The following is an 18,847-nucleotide window of genomic DNA, read 5'->3' as shown; positions in this document are numbered from 1 at the left end:
GTTTCCATTAATGAGAATCGGGATGTTTTATTTTTCCCAGCATAGGTCTCCTCTCAGGAGGGAAAAATGTTGTAAACCATCATCAAGTCAGTGTTCTTCATAAATCATTGACTCTTAAGGTTGATTTTAAATGGTATAAATTCAGAACAGATTTCTGCACATCCAGTGATATTAAAAACACCTCCTGAAAAGGAAATTTAAATGCAAAGACAGTTGATACAGAGCACATGAGTCTACCAACAGTTCCTCACTGGTCAGGCTTGTACAGAAACTTCTCAGGACACTATGGAACGTCATTTAATGGTTTTTATTTGCGTCATTTTTGGAACTTTCCATGAGAGGCTGGGTTGTTGTTAAAAATATATTCTTTATTAAAAGAAGCATGTGGAATTTAGACAGTTTAAATTTAGAGACAATTCAGTGAATGTCTAATGAACTCAGGTTGAACTTAGGCAAACTACAGTGTGTTGACTTCTTTTCTTTCTGATATTCTTTATTCCAGCAAAAAAAAAAAAAAAAAAAAGTGACGTGATCTCTTTGCCTCACGGAGCTTACATTCTAGTAGGAATTATTATATATATAATATATATAATATATATATATATAAATATATAATATATTAATCAAATACATCACTATAGGAAGTATATACATGGTGGTGTTGAGAGCACATGACAGAAGAGATGATGTCGAAGCTGAAATCTGAAGGATCAACAGGAATTAACTAGGTGAAAGGTGGGAGGAGTGGGGGAAATTATTGCAGATCGAGGGCACTTAATGTGCAAAAAGTGTGCTGTAGTTGGTGATTAAAGCATATACTCAAGGAATGAAAAGAAAGATCATATAACCTGAGAACCAATAAAGAAAAGGAGAGTGACGGAGCAGTGGGTGTGATACAGAAAGGAGGCAGCGGCTAGACCAGAAGGCCCTGCATCTTGATCTTTGTAAGAGCATTTGGAAGTCTTCAAAAGCCAATGGAATGATACGATCGGATGTGATCAGAGGCTGGACATAATGCGGAGAGTGGATTAGAATAGCTCAGCAGTGTCTGTGGATAAGAGGCTATTGCACAGGTCCGGGTAAAGCAGGATGGTACAGTGCATTAGACTGGTAGGGATGGGAGAGCTATGGATACATGAGCAGTCGAGAGAAGTTTAGGAAGTATGCTACTACAGAATGCTCATTGTTGGTTTGGTCATTAAACTCCTATTTTTCTATGGTGATTATGGTAAGAGGTCTTCGTGCTAATGCCATATTATAGTTAATTGAAGCCTGTTATTATGAAACTTCGCAATGGCCAGAGATTTAGAATGTAATGCAATATTCTGAAACCTAAAACTATGCCAAAATGAATTTTAATCTCAGGTTTAGCTTGTTCGTTGAGCATCTAAAAAGCAGCAGGGTCACAGTCACTCTGTAGTGTTAGAGAGGTGGGACCCATGAGGACAGCATGTGTTTGAGCTAGGTCTGCAGTGATGTCAGGGCATGTGGCAGAGGAGTGGCTTTTGCTAGTAGATTTCTTTTCACTGTTGTGTATGATTTCAAAAATTCAGTTTGAATATGTTAAAAATCTATTTTCTTTCTCTGGATTCTTAGAAATATGTATGTCTGTGTGTGTGTGTACAAACCCACATATAAATGTATAATTATGTCAGTACTCACATACATTTGTATAGCTTATACATTAAAATTTTATACATGTATTTTTGTTTTAGGTGTTTTGGTTTATTTTCAATAAGTATTTTTATTTTTATATGTATTTTTATTTTTATGTGCACTTATAACTGTATAATTTAATTGTCAAAAGTCATGTTAAATGGATATCATAAAATTACTATAATTTGTGTGGCTCTAACTAAAATTTACCAATTTGAATAAGCAAATGCAGTCACTTGGATCCAGGCTGAAACCAAGTTTCCTGTTTTCCACAGTATATTGTTTTGTTCTTTTTTTCTTACCTACTTCATTTTATTAAGTTATATATTAATCATTTCATTGAATTTTTTATTCTAAAATGAAAAGATAAATATACCTTCTCTTAAAACGGTGCAATTATGTTTCTAACTCCGTTTGCTATCTTTGCTGCTTTCCTAGGATGAACCTGGCAAATCATTGTATTAGAAATTTTAATTCTTCTAAAGAATACAACTTGAGAAAATTATATGGTATACAAATTGCTATTCAAAAAAGAACAGATGTTTGGTAAAAATACACCATAACTTACATGCCTGAGAACATTCGCTTCTACTTCGAGAAATATAATGTAATTTATCATAAAGAAGTACAAAGCAATTCTCTGGTTGTTGAGAAGAACTTGGCCAGAGTCAGGTCCTCTTGGGCATCTGTGTCCCTCAGTGATATTGATATACGTGGAGGGTTGATTTGTTGCTCTGAGATGCAGCACATGCATGCCATACAAGTGCTGAACAGTATCTCAGATTGTGTATTTTTTCATTAACTGTACCAAAGTGTTTCACACTATCAATTAGATTAGCCTTCTCCAGTACATAAGGAAGTCTAACTCTCTGTACAAGTTCACCAAGATCTAAAGTCTAACCCGTACCAAGAGCTTAATCCTTAACTTTCCTTTTCTGTCGGTGCATATGCAACAATATTGGTTAATAGTCTCAGGCATGATCAGCCCATCTTCTGTACGTATGTATGACAGCATAATGCGATGCAGCATGTGGTTCTGCAAGTAGAAGTTGCCCTGGTGAACACAGAAGGGTTTTATGAGTCTACTCAGAGATCATGATTGCCATTAATTAGTGTGGTGACATCAAGATACCCAGAGCAACAGAAACAACTTATATTTGCATAGTGCATTATGGTTTACAAAGCGCTTTCACGTAACATCTGTGATCTGATGTCACAGACTTCTTGCAGCGAGTCTGAAAAGTAGGTACCCAAGAAACAGGGTATTCTCTCCATTTCATCGAGAAGAAAGAGGCTTAGAAGAGTTAATGACTTTCCAAGATCAGTCTGAATTCGACAATGTAATATTTATAATATAGTATATATGGATAGAAAAGCGCATTATTAGGTGACAAATCCTCAGCAAAAACATAAAGCAAATTACTGCCCTTTCAGTTTTTTATTTCTAGAATTTTATTTCTAGTTTCTAGAGAGTGGATATCTACGTCCATTTAAAAGAAAACCTGTTAGTAAATGTACATTTAATGAATAACTGGGAATTTACCCTCTTACTCAGCAAAAATCATTTACAGAAATTATTATTATTACTATTATTAATCCTATTGGTAAACTAAGAAAATTAAATCGATTTATGAGTTAGGAGCCTCCTGACAGTGAAGCTGGGCCATAGTCACACAGATAACACACACGGTGAATCGGCGCCAAGGTAAAGAGAGGAACCACCTCTAAACCCATAACATCTGAAACGACATCATATGGGCCAAGACATTACACACTGCAAGGAAATCAATTACTCGTCTTTTGGCATAGTGTTTTGTGCCACAGGAAATAATTTTCTCAAGGGCACCTTGTGGTATGAAAGGAGAATTCAAGAGGTTCCCCAAGAGAACCGTAAACCCTGGAGATCCCCAGCCCTGCAGCCAGCTGGCTGCCTCTGAGTGACAGCAGAACCTGTGAGCTGTTGGAAGTTGTGGACTCAGGCTTGCTGGGAAGCTCAGGTGTTACCGAGATCATTTTGGTCAAAGATCAGTTATCCAGAGCATGTATCCTTTTTTGCCCAAACACCTGGTTTGATTCATTTTTTTGGAGGGGGAGGTAATTAGGTTTGTTTGTTTGTTTATTTGTTTGGTTATTTATTCATTTTTTTTTTTAATGGAGGTACTGGGGATTGAACCCAGGACCTTTTGTATACTAAGCATGCACTCTACAGGTCTGATTAATTCTTGATTGATTCCATCTCATGTTCCTGGAGTTGTCTGTATCTGCAGTCTTCCCCTTCACTGTGTTTCTGGATCTTTATTATTCAGGCTAAGAAAAATCAACTTGGATCGTTTGTAGGAATGTATTGATGGGGAGCCTGCTCAAAGTGTCAGTGTCTTTTAGTTGGTAAAGAACTCAGGAAATGAGAAACTAAGGTGTTGGTTCTGTTTCTTTCCTTCATCAGACTTCTTAAAAGTGAGTTTGTAGACAGTAAAAGAATGACAATATGTGCTTCCCCGAATTTTACTATATAGCATTCATTTTCATATCCAAGGAATACTGTTCCTGGGTAATTTTTTAAAACCTTTTGATAATCAGGCTAAAGATCTGAGAATATCCCTTTGGCTACTTATTTTACATCTGCCCCAGAAAGCCACGTATCTTTGCCAAAATCAACCAAAGAGAGTGAATTCTATGTTGGAGCCAAATTCCTACCCGAAATACTGAGGCTAAGGATGTCTTTTTTTTTTTCCTAAATGAATAGTTAAATAAGTCTTATAAAGATTAAAATTTAACACAAGCCTGTACCATCTACAGTGGCTACAACACCAATATTTTAGAAGGAGGCTTTTTTTTTTTTTTCCAAATGTGCTACATGGATGTGTTACAAGGTAGCTGAAAGGACTTGATACCAAAAATGCAATCTATTACTTGATGAGATTCCTCAGAATGTTTCTCACTCCACGAAGCACCCTCTTAGCTGTGCCTTCACCATATTTTCTGAACCAGTCTTGGCCTGGGGTGTGCTTTTCCAGGGGGACTCGGCCAGGTGGAGCCCATGACGTCTCCTTCCTGCCGGGACCCACAGGCAGGCCCTCTTTCCCGTGTACTCGAAACACCCTTCCTCCATGACCGCTGGAAAGGCCATTTATTTTTAATGAGAAAATTGCAAAATTTACTGAGAATTAAAACATCTTAAAGTCATGTATTGCTCTAAATTATTTTTGAAAGTGAGCAGATACCTCTGGTTAGTGAACGATGGAGGTAAAAGGAAGGCGGGGAGGGTGGGATAAGCAGGTAGAGGACTGGTGGTTAGGAATTTGTTCATTTAAAGAAGCTGAACTTTTTGTTCTTGTTCTAGCTTGCAGTCTGGGTTCATATGGGTAAAATGAAGAATCAAAGCAGTTATCAAGCTGAAGAAACTATTGCTAAGGAACTTTGGCTTAGATTCACCCAAGTGGTGGTTTTTCAGGCTAAAATTCACCCAAAAAGGGCCGTCATGAAATGAGCACCAGCCTGTTTTCAGACTTTAGCTCTGAACTTGGTCCTTTCAGCCGTTTTAGTGTCCAGCTGTTATGGGCAGGGTTCCATACTCCCTGGTCAGTTAAATAAAGCTGCAAGGCTCTGTGAGGAGTAAAAAAAAGCCAATTACCCTGGTCTCTGGTCGCAGCTTGAAGCCCTTTCCAGAAAACTGGAAGAGCATATTTTTCCAGGTGGTAAGAAGAGCCTCTTTGAGGTGCCTGGCTTGACATAAAGATGCTCAAAGGGAAAACATTTGACAGAAAGAGAGAAGAGATGGGGATAAAAAATCAGATTCCCTTGGGTGTCAGCATAGAACTCTAAAGTTTCGTGATTTTAAGTTCTGCTTCTGGCACCAAGATCTGTAAGTAGATGGAAAAAAAAAAAACAAAACCCTCAAAACTGAAGCGGGACCAGCCCTCTGTTTTCTCTCTTTGGCCTCCAAGTGCCCTTGGCTCTCCTGCTGCATTTTTTCCTCTGCCTTCCTGAAGTATTCAGAATTTCTCCCCCTAGTGCGTGTGTGTGCTTGCCCAGATGCGGGTACCTATCGCCTTTCCCACAGCTGAACCCTAAAAGGGATGTGTTGTCCTAAAATACTTTCGGTATAATATTTATTGCCAGACTGATTTAAATTGATGTGAAAAGGGCTAGTTACTACAAATAGTAAAATAACCTATCATGAGAATCCAATTCTGGTTTAAAATGGAAACATATCTTCCGGCTAAAGAATCTGCATAATACCTTGAAATTTTAAAATAAATTTACTCCAAAGAATTCTAATTTCTCATACCTATTATCTACTTTTGTTCTGTAACATCACAGTTCATAGTGGGAGATGGAGCATGTAAATGACTTCGATCACATAATTTTAGAGGCGATGTATCAGATTTTGAATCTAATTTATATACCAGTGTCTCTTAAACTTACTGAACGCCTGTATATTTACAGATTGCTTAAAAGTAGACACTGTCATCTAATGCTATGTAATTATGATTTAGAGCAGCATGCACAAGCTAACAAACTGTTTTACTAAGTCAGTTTTTCTTACCTTTAACCTCTCCTATGTGACTGTGGTCAGCATCAGATACTCAAAATAATTCACTTTTCAGCTTCCCAGCTAGGTCGAAGAAGAAATCCAAGAACTAGTTCTCTTCCAGTGTCCTCAAAATACCAGACATATGTTCTGAAGTTTTTTCCTCCAATATGTATGACATTTATAAAAACTGAGTGTTAAGCGAAGCAACGTCTAGCAGATTTTACCTTCTGCCCTCAACTGAAAGAAAATCATCTGTTCAGTGGAGGCTCTATAGGGATTAATGCCTGGAGTAATGCCTGAGAACGAAAGTCCATAGTTGGAGTTTATAATCTTTTCTAGCTACGTGATTTTGTTAAACAGTTGTTTAAAAACACATGGTTAGCTATATTTTCAGCTGCAGGACAAAAATACCTTCAAGAAGAAATTCTGCTAATTCTGCCCCAGTTAACAAAAATAGAATATAAACCCGAGGCAGAAGTCTCCCTCTTCTCAAACCGCAGCTTCCTTCATCTAAAACCTGTGGTGACCTTACCTCAAACTTCCATGTCCTCTGCTCTTTTTACTCTGCAGCCGCCACCGCCTCTTAAAAACTTGAAAGGATCTGTAAACCAACTCACGTTTTGTTTGTTACTCTTTGGTTATTCGCACTACCAGTGTTACAGAGCATGTGTGCTTGTTAAAGGGATTTTCTGTATTAGCAGACAGAGTAGGGAATTGGGGTTGTAGGTGTAGGAAGGCTTTGAAAGCCAATTGGATTTAGGCAGAGTGTGAAGATGAGGTCTAAACCCCGTGTCTACCCTTCGTCCATGGGAAGGTGGATCCTTCTGCAGGTCCTGATTCTGAGGGGTTATGAGTGTGGAAAAAAGCCCCTCTCCCCTGCCCCCAGGCTTGTCATGCCCAGGGGAGCTTAGGCCAGGCTGCAAGAGGGTACCCTGTCTCCTGCTTTTCCTCCCCAACCCAGCTTCCCTCCCCGTCTGCAGTGTAGGGACCTTCTGGAGGGCTGTGTGTGTGTGTGTGTGTATTTTCTGAATGATTGCAATTTGTTTGATGTTTATTAGGGCTTTCTTTTAAAACGAGAACTTGCCCACCCTATCTAATATCATCTTAGACAAATAACTAGGTAACTAGAATGTATTATTAAAAATAATATAATAAATGATAGTATTTTACTTATAAATATATATATGATGTAATAGTAATAAATAAAATGGTAATATTACTGATTACTAATATTACTTCACTTGGGTCATTGAATGCCTTATTTGTACTTCTCAGAGATAAATGTGTTTGAATTTCCCAGGATTTTTTTAATAGGCTAGTTGTCCATTTGAAATCAATGACCAAAACTTAGTGTTTTCATAATGGCATTCCGCTGCGAGTCAACATATGTAACCATTTTCAACCAGTAACTTCATTAGGACTTTATAGAACACCTACTAAGTGTCAGGCACTCACTGATGACCAGACAAGCCAAACCCAGAAGAGAATCAGCCACAAGAGTTACAAGAGTGATTCGTCGTCGTTACTGTTCATTCATTCAGCAAACACGGAGTTCCGGCTTAATTGCTGGCGTCACTCTGGGAATAGCATGTACAGCACCAGGTAGACAAACATCCCTGTGCTCTTGGAGCTTATTGTTTACTAGCAAGAGACAATCAAGCAAAGAAATAAATGAGTAAATGAGGAATACGAGAATATCAAGTACCATAACAAAAATAAGTATGTGCAAGGATGTGAGTAGAGGCTAAAATATAAAAATTAAAATACAAATAAATGGTTAATGATGGCTTCTTAGAAGAGTTAAAAGTTGGTCTGAGACTTAAGTGATAGGTAGGAACCTGTTATGGAAAGATATGAAGGAAGAGTTTTCAAATTATTGGGCAGGAATGAGTTTGGTTAGTTGGTTTGAGAGTAATGATGAAGAGGACTTCTGTTTAGAACATCAAGGGTTTGAGATGCTGTGAAATGGAGATACAGGCAAGTGAAGACGTCCTGCAAGCAGTCTGGGTTGGAATCCTGGTGGTGTTGGGGAGAGAAGGGAATGGGGACACATGTAAAAGTTAGTGTATGGTATTTGTATGGCATGACTGCGAATTGGGAGAGTGTAGCCATAGAGAAGAGAGAAATCCAGGACTGAGTCATAGACATGTCAACCTTTAAAAGTAAAGCCGAGTGATCTGCTGCAGAGACCAGGAAGCAAATTAAGAAGAAACCTAGGAGAAAATGACGTCAAGAATGTATTTCAAGAATGAGAGAATGGTCAACTGTACTGACTGCTGCTGGAAGGTCTAGTAACACAGGAATGAAAAGTCAGGTAGCAGCGTGGGCATCCCCCTGACCTTACAAGAGCAGCTGTGGTGGCCTCGTACATGTAGGTAGTAGCCTACTTGGAGCGGGTTGAGAAGAGAAGAAACGGGAAAACTTCGAGACAGCAAAAGTTAGCCATTTCAAGAAGTTTTATTGAGAAAGAGAATGAAGATGTTGAAGTTGGAATAAGATTGGGGGTTAAAAGAGAACATTTTTATTCAATTATTTAAAAGAGAGTTACTAGAATATGCTTATAAGTAACGTGAATAATCAAGTATAGATGAATAGAGGGAGAAATTGATGAGCAAATTCCCTGAGAAGTTAAAAGGGGTTGACTCCAAGAGCAAAGTGATACAGTTAGTTTTTGATAGGTGCAGGGAGTGATTATAAATATGAAGACGGCTTCACAATACAGGAGTATTTCTACACTAAAATGTTGAGAAACTAAAGCAGACCAGGTGGAGCCACACGACTTTGCTGATTTGAGGCCATTTTTGATTTGTAAAAATACCACTTTTCTATGGCCTAAACATACAATAATCTGCTTACATAAAAGAGCTTAGAACACACAAACTGAAATAGATGACAAGCTCATGGATGTTTTCAGTTTTCCCTTTTCTGTAAATTTTGTGAAATGTTTTCACATAATTTTAAAACAAATGTAAGGGAAATATTTAATGCCTCGTAAGCTGAATATTGCCTACTTCAGCTTCGTCTTTAGGTGAAGTCATAATGAATACTAAACAGAACAAAAGCAGAGTTAGATCCATGTAATTGTTCTAGTTTTATCTGAGCCTCTGTGTTCTGTTCTAAAGGATTAAAGCATCTTCAAGATTCCTTAGGATTTTTGTTTTTTAGTGACTTGGATGTAAAAAAGAACTTAATTAAAGTGAATCCATGTGTTTTGTAAGATTTGCCTTTAAAAATGTGTCCTTTGGCTTAAGTGTTTATATTTTTCCTTATCCCAGGGTTGTTTATATTTATCTTCCACTGCGCTATGAAGGAGAATGTTCAGAAACAGTGGAGGCGGCATCTCTGCTGTGGTAGATTCCGGCTAGCAGACAACTCAGGTAAAGGGGCATGTTGGTCATTGGTTTTTACATCTAAGAGTAGTCAGAAACATTTCCTGTTTGGTCTCTCCCATTGTCAGAGCAACACAGTCCCAACGATAGAAAGTTGTAAAGGTGGCGGATGTGAAGATGCTTATTTAGCTGGAGACTTGGAATATCAGGACTGCAAGAGATCTGAGGACGCTGGGCCCGACCCTCCTATTTTGCAAAGGAGAAGTATGAACTCCAGACAGGTGGAGTTGCCCAAGGTTTTATGTCTAATTTAACAACTGAGATATCCCCCGTACCATACTCACCTTTCCACATTTTTGAAGTCCTCAGTTACATTATTAGGCAAAGAGATTTTTCTCAATTTAAAAATATCCTTGAAGAAAACTTCCAATTTTTTTTTAACCATCACTGGTTACTTCTCACCCTTCAGATATTAAAGTGAAATTTTAAACACAAGGTCAAAGTGAGAAAGCTCTCTGTTACTTCTGTTTTTATTGTGTATGTGCCAGTGTCTTCTCTGAGCCGCTGCCAGCAGATCAGAACATCTAATGCTGTAAATCAGCTACTTAAATAACATGGTGATGATCCTTCAGGGCAGGGTGTACTCCCCCTGAAGCAGGCTCATGGAGAGATGTCATTTCTTTCAGACTGGAGTAAGACAGCTACCAATATCATCAAGAAAAGCTCTGATAATCTAGGAAAATCTTTGTCGTCAAGCTCCATCGGATCTAACTCAACCTACCTTACATCCAAATCTAAATCCAGCTCTACCACCTACTTCAAAAGGAATAGCCACACTGGTGAGTCATTCTGGCCGTGGTAGAGATGTTCTCTGGTACAGTTCCTGTCCTGTTTTCATTGCGAGGATTGGCATGTCACGAAGATTAAAAGATCACAGTGCCCATTAGGTGCTTATTTTAGATTTATGAAAATCAAAATCTGTTTGAAGACCTTAGCCAGCACCGTTATGAATTTTTTGTCTTTTTTAAAATTTTACAATCAATTGAACCTATATGACCATAATATCATTAACTCTGAATATTTTTGTAACTTCGTTTGCTTTAAAACTTAGGTTTCCTTAAAAAAAAAAAGGTATTTTGTTTAAAAAGCTATGTGTTTTTATTTAAAAAATACAGAAATTGAGTTGCAGATTATTTCAACATAGTTTGTAAGTTACTTTGCAAGTTGGCATGGGAACAGGAAGAAACATCATCCAGGATGTATATTACAGATAAGATTTTAGTCCTTTGAAATATATACAAATATCAAATCACAATGTTGTACACCTAAAGTTAATACACTCATATATCAATTACTTCAATAAGAAAAAAGAAAAAGAATACTCAAGTCCTTAACCATTGAAAGCATTACTGGCAATTGATCTTTGAATCTCTAATTAAATATGAGAGAATAGAGAGCATCATATTTAGAAAGTGATACAGGACGGTGAGAAACACCGTGTCTTTGTTCATCACCTGAATCTTCATGATATATACAACGACCACACTTTCTGACACTGAGCATGTATGTGAACAATCCTGAAGACAATACGCAAATGCAGGCAGACCTCGGAGATACTGCAAGTTTGCTTTCAGACCACCATAATAAAGCGAATATTTGGAATAAAGAGAGCCAGATAAATTTTTTTGGTTTCCCTGTGCATATAAAAGTAATGTTTACACTACACTATAGTCTATTAAGTGTGCGGTATAATTACGTAAAAATGTACATACCTTAATTTTAGAAGATACTTTATTGCTTAAAAAAAACTGCTAACCATCATCTGACAACACAGGGTTGCCACAAATCTTCAATTTACAAAAACTGTGGTATCTGCAAAGAGGCAACAAAATGAAGTACAATAAAATGACATATGCCTGTAAAGACTAGTTTACAGTACTTGATAGCCAGTTAGTGGTATAAAAAGGTATAATTTTTAATAATTTCAATCAAAAATAGCAGAATTGCTACTTTTAAATACTAAATAAACCTCAAGCAAACAGCTGTCAACACTCAGCATCCAGCACTTTCCTAATGAAAGATGATTCTGAAATGAGGATAATGGAAATAACTTTAAAATTTTGAATTTGTTTAGCTGATAAACATAAGTGGAGGCAAGTGGCACCAAAAAGAGAGATTCATATTCGGCTTTTTGCAGGTAGAAAGTGATGTATGTGATTGTCTGTAAATGTTCTCATTGCAAATGCTTGAATTTCAAATGACCCTTCTGTATATTTGACTCCTCTCACACGTCCCTGCTGGCACCACTGGTATGGCTGCTGCCTGGGATTTAAGATAGCACTGTGGAAAAAAGTTTGAATGTGTTGAGAGTTTTTTAATTCCAAAATTAGTTAAAGAAAGATTGGAAACTTGGAGCAACTTTGGAGAGTTCTTAAAGTGTCTGGGAGTCAGGGACATTTTTGGAAACTGAATAAAAGCTCTGGACTGTTCCAGAAGAAAGGGCAGCCTTTGAGTCCTGCAGTTTTGCCTAAAATTAAGAGGTCTGTGCACCCCTGCTTGAAATACCTGTGTAAAAAAAAAAAAAAATTGATAACAGGTATATAGTCTGAGACAGATTTTTCTACCTAGTTGGTAGTTCCCTGGCACAAAATGTCTTTTAGCAGTTGACCCTTGAACAACACAGGTTTGAACCGCACAGGTCCACTCATATGCAGGTTTTTTCAGTAGTAAATACAAGAAGACTGCACGATCCGTAGTTGGCTCAATCCATGGGTACAGAACTGCAGATATAGAGGAACCTCAGATACAGAGGGTTGGCTAAATGGATTCTTGTCAACTAATATAAGGATGTAGTCAGCTATATGACGTTATTTCCATGAGAGAATAAATTCTGGTTTGCAGTCAACTGACGTAGATAGCCTCAGCGGGACAGCTGGGGTGCTTGGGTCGGGGTATGCAGGAAGTCACCACGTAGCATCATGGATATCTAGATGGTTTATTTCTTGGAATTGATCTAGAAATTCATATGTTTATGGTGTAGATAATGTCTTCTAAGAGCATTGCTTCAACAAAAGTGGATCATTCAGGTAAACTTTTACTGCTTTTTTAAATGCATGAATTTTTTGCAAGGTTAATAGGACAATATTTGCATGGGTTAAACTTAAGACTCTTGCTGCACCAGCAAAATTGCTTGTTCTTTACAATACTTCTCAGCGAGCACAAGGACATTCCTGCATTGAGCTGGAATTTCTGAAATTTCAAATGGTCCTGTGCTGTGGCCGCTCTTCTCTGCATGGGGGTGTCTGCAAGCTGCTCCTTCTAGGAAATGTACCATGCTCTGGAGTTAGTGGGTCACATCTCAGGTAAAATAATGTGAAGAAAAAAAAAGCAGTACTTGAGAGGTTTGATATGGAAAGGAGTGAACTTCTTTAATTTTTCACTGCTTTTATGAATGACTAGATATGTCATGGTACATTCATAGAAGTCATAAAAAAGTTAATTCCAAGCCTGCTTTTTGAGGACTTTTATCTGCTTGAAATTTCAGCATAGGTCAAATAACAGTTCATTTCCCTAGCCCCTGGTTTTCAGACTTGCAGCCATAATCAAAGTCTATATTGTCCACAATATAGTAGCTATCCAGAGGAATGGGAACAGCATATATATTGAAATACAGACCTTGCTCAGAATTTTACTTTATTAGTCTGTGAAGACTCAAAAAATTGGGTCACATATTTGGAATGGAGCTGGTCAAAATCTCTAAAAAGTACATGCCCCTGAAAGTTGTTAATGAAGCATGATGTTTCTTTGAAGATGTGTGGTTTTCTAAAAATATCAAGTACATATTGTTCATTATTGAGATTTCAGTTGACAGAGAAATTCCCAACAGAAAACCAATGGCTAGTGAACATATGGACTGAAGGAAAGCACAGAACCAATCAGCTTGCTGAGAGCTAAAGGGGGAGGGGCCCTTATAAAATGACTCCCTGAGCCTTTTCCTTATCAATCCTGGGACGTGATCATTCCACCAGGCGTCAGTCTGCCCACTCTTCCCATAAACCATCTATTCTCTCTTGCTTCCTTTAGTGGGATGAACACACCGTTTTCTGTTTTAGCCTTCGTTTTATTTAGCATCTGCTCCAACACAAGAAAAAAGCTGTACAATGAGTTGTTTCCAAAGGAAATAGATACAGTGATGATAGTTTTACCAATTATTTATGGATTTTTAATGTTATGTCACATACTGGGTCCAATGTACTCAAAACATAAAACACCTGGAATAAACATTCCAGTTTTGGAGCCAGGATTCCTAGAAGCAGTTTTTCATGACAAAGGTTTTGCCTCTCCCGCAGTGACTAGAGAGGATAAAGCTATAGGGAACTGGGTACTTTGCAGAAGGTCATGTTTACTCCTCCATGGATGTGAAATCTCTGTGGTTAACTTTGAGATACAGTTTTTCTCTAAAACGTGTTGGGAGAGAGAGCAAAGCAGATACTTACAAGATATCCATAAGGTACGTAGGCCAATTCTCAGGGTACTACCTGAGCCAGTTTTAGAAAGATTTGGGTCTATAAAAATGTTAAAATATATGATACTGAGAAATTCAGAACAGAAATGTATTTAGCAGTCCTTTATTACTAGTATTACTTTGTTACTATCAGTTGCTCTGATATTATTGCTGCCAGAAGTAACATCATGAGACTGTAACATAGTTAATGAAAGCATATACTTAAAGTATTTCTAATAAAGATAAGTTTTGTTAAAAAAAAAAGAAAAGTTTGATTTCTATAATTTAAAAATCATTAGTAAAAGATGCTTTTTTTCTATATTGCAATTTCACAAGCTAAAAACAATGAGAAAATGTGTTCAAGATAGCCTTTTTTTTTTTAATTCACTGTTCTTTTCCAAAATCCTTTAAATTATATTTTACTAAAATTTTTATTATGAAGAATATCACACGTATATAAAAAAAATAGAGAGGATAAGATAATGAACCCCCTTGTACCTATCAATTCATAGCCACCTACCCATTTTTCCCTCCCTGTGTTATTTTGAAAACATATCTTAGACGTCATATCAATTCTTCCATGAATATTTCAGCATCTTTCAATTCACTTGTTACATAATCTGTCACTACTTGGTTTGAGTCATTCGCCACATATATTTTTGCAGCAATTTTCTGATCATTCTATTCACTGGCTCTTTGAAAAATACCACTCACAAGAACATTTCTTAAAACAAACCCCAACACAAATTACTAGAAGGCACGTTAACATTCATTCATATGCAGGAATGCACTTTGAAGATGAAAAACATGAGATTTTAGTGCTGCCTACTACCTGTTGAGACCCAGAACTTCATTTCCTTTGTGATCCTCTTTAATGTGCAAAATAAAGCGTCCAGTATGGGTGGCCCTGAGGCATGTCACCAGCTCATCTTGCAGCCTAATTTCTTGTATCATTTCTTGCAGATAATGCTTCCATGGACAAGTCCTCATCAAAACTGACCCATGCTGATGGAGAACAAACATCAATCATTCCTGTCCATCAGGTTATTGATAAGGTCAAGGGTTATTGCAGTTCTCATTCAGATAATTTTTATAAAAATATTATCATGTCAGACACCTTCAGCCACAGCACAAAGTTTTAATATCTTTGGTATAAGAAAGAGGAATCCGTGTGCACAAACGTGAAGATGTGTACGCAGTGAAAACTCGGACTAGCAGATGTAAACGTGGCATTACCTAGGTAACTGCATGTATACAAAGAATGTGTTTTGTGAAGAAGGCTTTTGTGAAATTCACCATCTGTCTTTTCACTGTGTCTCTTTCACGGGAGAGTTTCCACCATCACTGAAACTTCAGTACTAAGAGCAGCATAACTCAGTAGCCATGGGGTATTATGATTTTTAAAGTATATAATTGAATCAACCAATCAGAAATTGGGCTCAGGGGTGGAATATGAAAATTAGAGGACAAGGGACAGGCAGAGCTAGGGATAAGCCCTAGTCTAGCACTCACTCACACCCCACCTAGTAGGATTGGAAATGGCCATTTGCTTTGTCACCTTTATCAACAATCAAAGGTGTGCTGATATTTGTAACTATTTTGGATGCTCGCAAGTCCCATCTCAGTGCTGGTTTCCACGAATGCAGTCTCATTTCCTCTTTTTAAATGAAATTTCACCCACAGATACAAAAGAATATTTGAATATCTGACTGAAGGTTTAGAAGGGAATTTTTTCTTATATCAAGTGTTTAAGCTTGAAGACAATAACATGCTTAAGAAAGAAAGAATTCTCCCAGTTCTGACCTGGTTCATGCGAGGCCTTGTTCTTTTACTTAGCCTACTTAAGACAGAAAGCTCAAGGATCATCGTTAATTACAGTTTAATCCCATACATTTGAATCAAGTTTAGCGTTGGTGTTCTGTTAACGTGGACCTCCCAGTAGTTGAAGAATGAACCTCTTACACGTCTACGTTTGCTTCTCTACTGTATTTTGAGCCAGGGGCTCATGGGAGGAAGGAAGGTTTCCATTAGGCATGCTGTGTACAGCAGTCTCTCCCTTTTAGGAAAAGCAGCCATTGAGACTCAATGGTCTTGTCCTTGCTCCAGAGACTTCAAGATATTTTCATTTGCACAAATGAAAAGCCTCTTACTTCCTCTTTCAAGAGTTTTGTTCCAAAGAATATAAACTGAGACATACGAGTGACTTATCACAATTGAAATAATTTATGAACATGTGAGTCTACAACTGCCAGTCTAAAAACTATTTGTACTTAAGTCCTCTGATTGTGAGAGCCAGAGGAGGTCTGGCAAGTAGATGGTGTGTTATTTATGCATTAGGTTTCTGCGTACAAGCCATGCATAATATTAAGCAGCTTAACCTAACTTTCAAACTATCCTGAGTAATATGCTTGCTAGTGAATGTGTAGAAATCACATTCTAATTGTTCTTAAATGATGGAGTCAGATCCAGTTTCTTAGAAATCAGTTTCAGTACCTGCTATACCTTCACATTTGCTCTGGGTTACCTGGGATGTATCGGGTTCCAGGAGGTAGCAGCCTAAGTGATGAGAAGACGAGATGTTCTGACAGAACCACACTGCTTAAGGGCAGAAGCCAGAACCGAGCACCTTGGGAACCTTTCCCTCTGTGCAGAAAGCAGGTAGCTCTCAGTCTGAGACGTAGGAGAGCTTGCAGGTTTTGTGGCGACCAAGGGGCTGCTTGTGTTTTGTTGATCTTGGTCGTGTAGCTTTTTGCCAGGCTTAAATGGATAAGATGATGTGGTAATGGGTTTTCATACTGTTGGGTTTTGCAGCAGCCTGGAACACTGTCCTGGGAGACAGGAGCACAGCCCAGCCTGGCCTTCGCATGGGAGGGGTGTGGATGGTAGGAAAGGATAGTAAATCTGAGGTCGCTAAGATTCACTATAGTAGAGCCGCATCTTTGTCTATAGGCATTTATATTAACAGGCTGCTTATTTTGGCAGAGGTTACATCTTGGTGAAAATTAACCTTTATATACTTTCCCCCAAGCCGTAGAGATGATAGAATTTAATTAACTGTCTACTGTGAGATTTCTACCCAAAGTGCTTATTTAGCTAAAAGTAATTAAGCGATAGCTTTAAAAATAGCTTTGATTTCTACTCATATTCATCCAGATCTGGAAAAACTTTTTTTTTTCATATTTGACAACAGTATCCTCTCCACTTTAGAAATTTCCAATCAGCAGGTAAGGAAAAAATGAAGAAACAGCTGAACAGAAACATTTTCAAGTGGATTTAAAAGACTGAGCCAAATTCAGCCCTCAGTTCTAAGCATGTGGTTCTCACCTTCATTTTGCCACGTCAGAACAGAATTGCAGGAATTTAGCTGTGGAGCCAAAGTTTAGTTTTGGCCTAACTTTAAGAAAAATATCAACTCAGACTCTCTGGAGTTTTGTTTGTTTGTTTGTTTTCTTGTTTTTCCTTTTTTACAACTACACTGTATTAGAGTCTTAGTCTAGGATCCTGAGATGCAGTCTGTTCTGGTCACCATGACTTGCGTCGTAAAGCTTGTTCTTTGTTCAATGTTGACGTAGGCTCTTTTGTACATATTTATTTATTTGTGTTTATAAATGTGAGCTTGTTTTATATCTTAGCTTTATATTGCCTGGCTTTGTTATTTCAATTAACTTTCTGTTGGAGAGACTGTATATATTTTTTCTAAATACTTTGTGAAATAGTTTTCTGTAGCAGTGTCTCTGAATATGATAAATGAAAAGTGACTGTGAGTGCAAATTAGAATTGGTAGTAAGAGGCTACTATAGCTGATTTGCCATTTTACTTAAATGGAAACTTTTTCAAATAAATACTTATGTTGTTTGTGATCCAAATTATTCGATTCCTTTCTGAGTGAATACATTTATTTCTGACTCTTAAATAGGAAAAGATTATTTGACAGCTGGAAAATAACCTGCCACTGATTAAGCAAGTGACATGGGACTGCTTTGGCAAAACACTAAGAATGACTTTTTTACAAAGATCCAGTTCCTTGGGGATCAGTGCATTTTGAAGTTCTTAGATTTTTCTTAAGATGACTGATGCAAAGCCAAGCTCTGTGGCAAATTAAAAGTCATGTAGGTTTCTTTTGGGGAAGTCTTCAGCATCTTAAAAAGGGAATCAAATCAATAATACTATGGAGAAGTTAGGTCCTGGGATGTTTTTCACATTTCTAGTTGCTGTTTTCATTGTGGGAGGCTTAGGAAAGGACAGACTTTAGCCAGCTTGACTTGCACGATTGGCACAGAGCCCCTCACTTCCTCTTGCCGTGATTATTTAGGATAACTCTCTTCTGCAGAGAGCCAAGGCCCAGTTTGGCTCACAGCCCTGCTTAGTGCTAAGTTGTGAGGCGTGTCGGATGGTCACTGCTAAATCAGCTCTTCGGAGCCAGCGCTCACAACTCCAGGCCAAGCCATGCTAAGAAAACAGGCCAGCAGTTGCTCAAGCTTCATCTCAGTGCCACACAGCAGGTTACTTTAGAAAGCACGGGGAGTAGGTGGGAAACACTTACTTGATTTGCAAGCTGACCGATGTTGTAATATTTCAAAATCTGAAGGAATTGGGCTTTATAAATGCAGCATTTGGGAAGAACGGCTGTGTTTCCGATTGAATAACGTTTTACTTTTCCCATATAAAAGCGTTAACTCTTTCTCTCCCCCTTTCTGACTGCCCTCTTTTCTTTCTCTCTTCCTCTCCCTAATGTTCCTGCTTTTCTCACTTCTTCCCTCTTTCTCTCTTCCTTCCCTCCCTCCTGATTCCTTCTGAGGCTAAACAACAGGTTATTAGATGAGG

At 37.9% G+C, this 18,847-nt stretch overlaps 1 protein-coding gene across 4 annotated transcripts in view; it reads left to right on the top strand.

Moving 5' to 3' along the window:
- ADGRG6 (adhesion G protein-coupled receptor G6) overlaps positions 1-17,889 on the top strand; it is a 128,091-nt gene extending 110,202 nt beyond the window's left edge. For 2 of the 4 annotated variants that reach the window (XM_064486652.1, XM_064486651.1), the window contains 4 exons: positions 9,466-9,567; positions 10,206-10,358; positions 12,560-12,605; positions 14,987-15,044. In XM_064486652.1, the coding sequence (XP_064342722.1) occupies positions 9,466-9,567; positions 10,206-10,358; positions 12,560-12,573 (269 nt within the window). In that variant the 3' untranslated portion in view covers positions 12,574-12,605; positions 14,987-15,044. Of the gene's footprint in view, positions 1-9,465; positions 9,568-10,205; positions 10,359-12,559; positions 12,606-14,986 lie in introns of all 4 variants that reach the window. The other 2 variants (XM_064486650.1, XM_010983701.3) reach the window with 1 other exon arrangement.
- The last annotated feature ends 958 nt before the right edge of the window (positions 17,890-18,847 follow it).

This window comes from Camelus dromedarius, chromosome 6 (assembly GCF_036321535.1).
Source record: "Camelus dromedarius isolate mCamDro1 chromosome 6, mCamDro1.pat, whole genome shotgun sequence".
Taxonomy (NCBI): domain Eukaryota; kingdom Metazoa; phylum Chordata; class Mammalia; order Artiodactyla; family Camelidae; genus Camelus; species Camelus dromedarius.
Note: the sequence above shows the minus strand (reverse complement) of the source record. Positions and strands in the feature narration are given on the sequence as shown.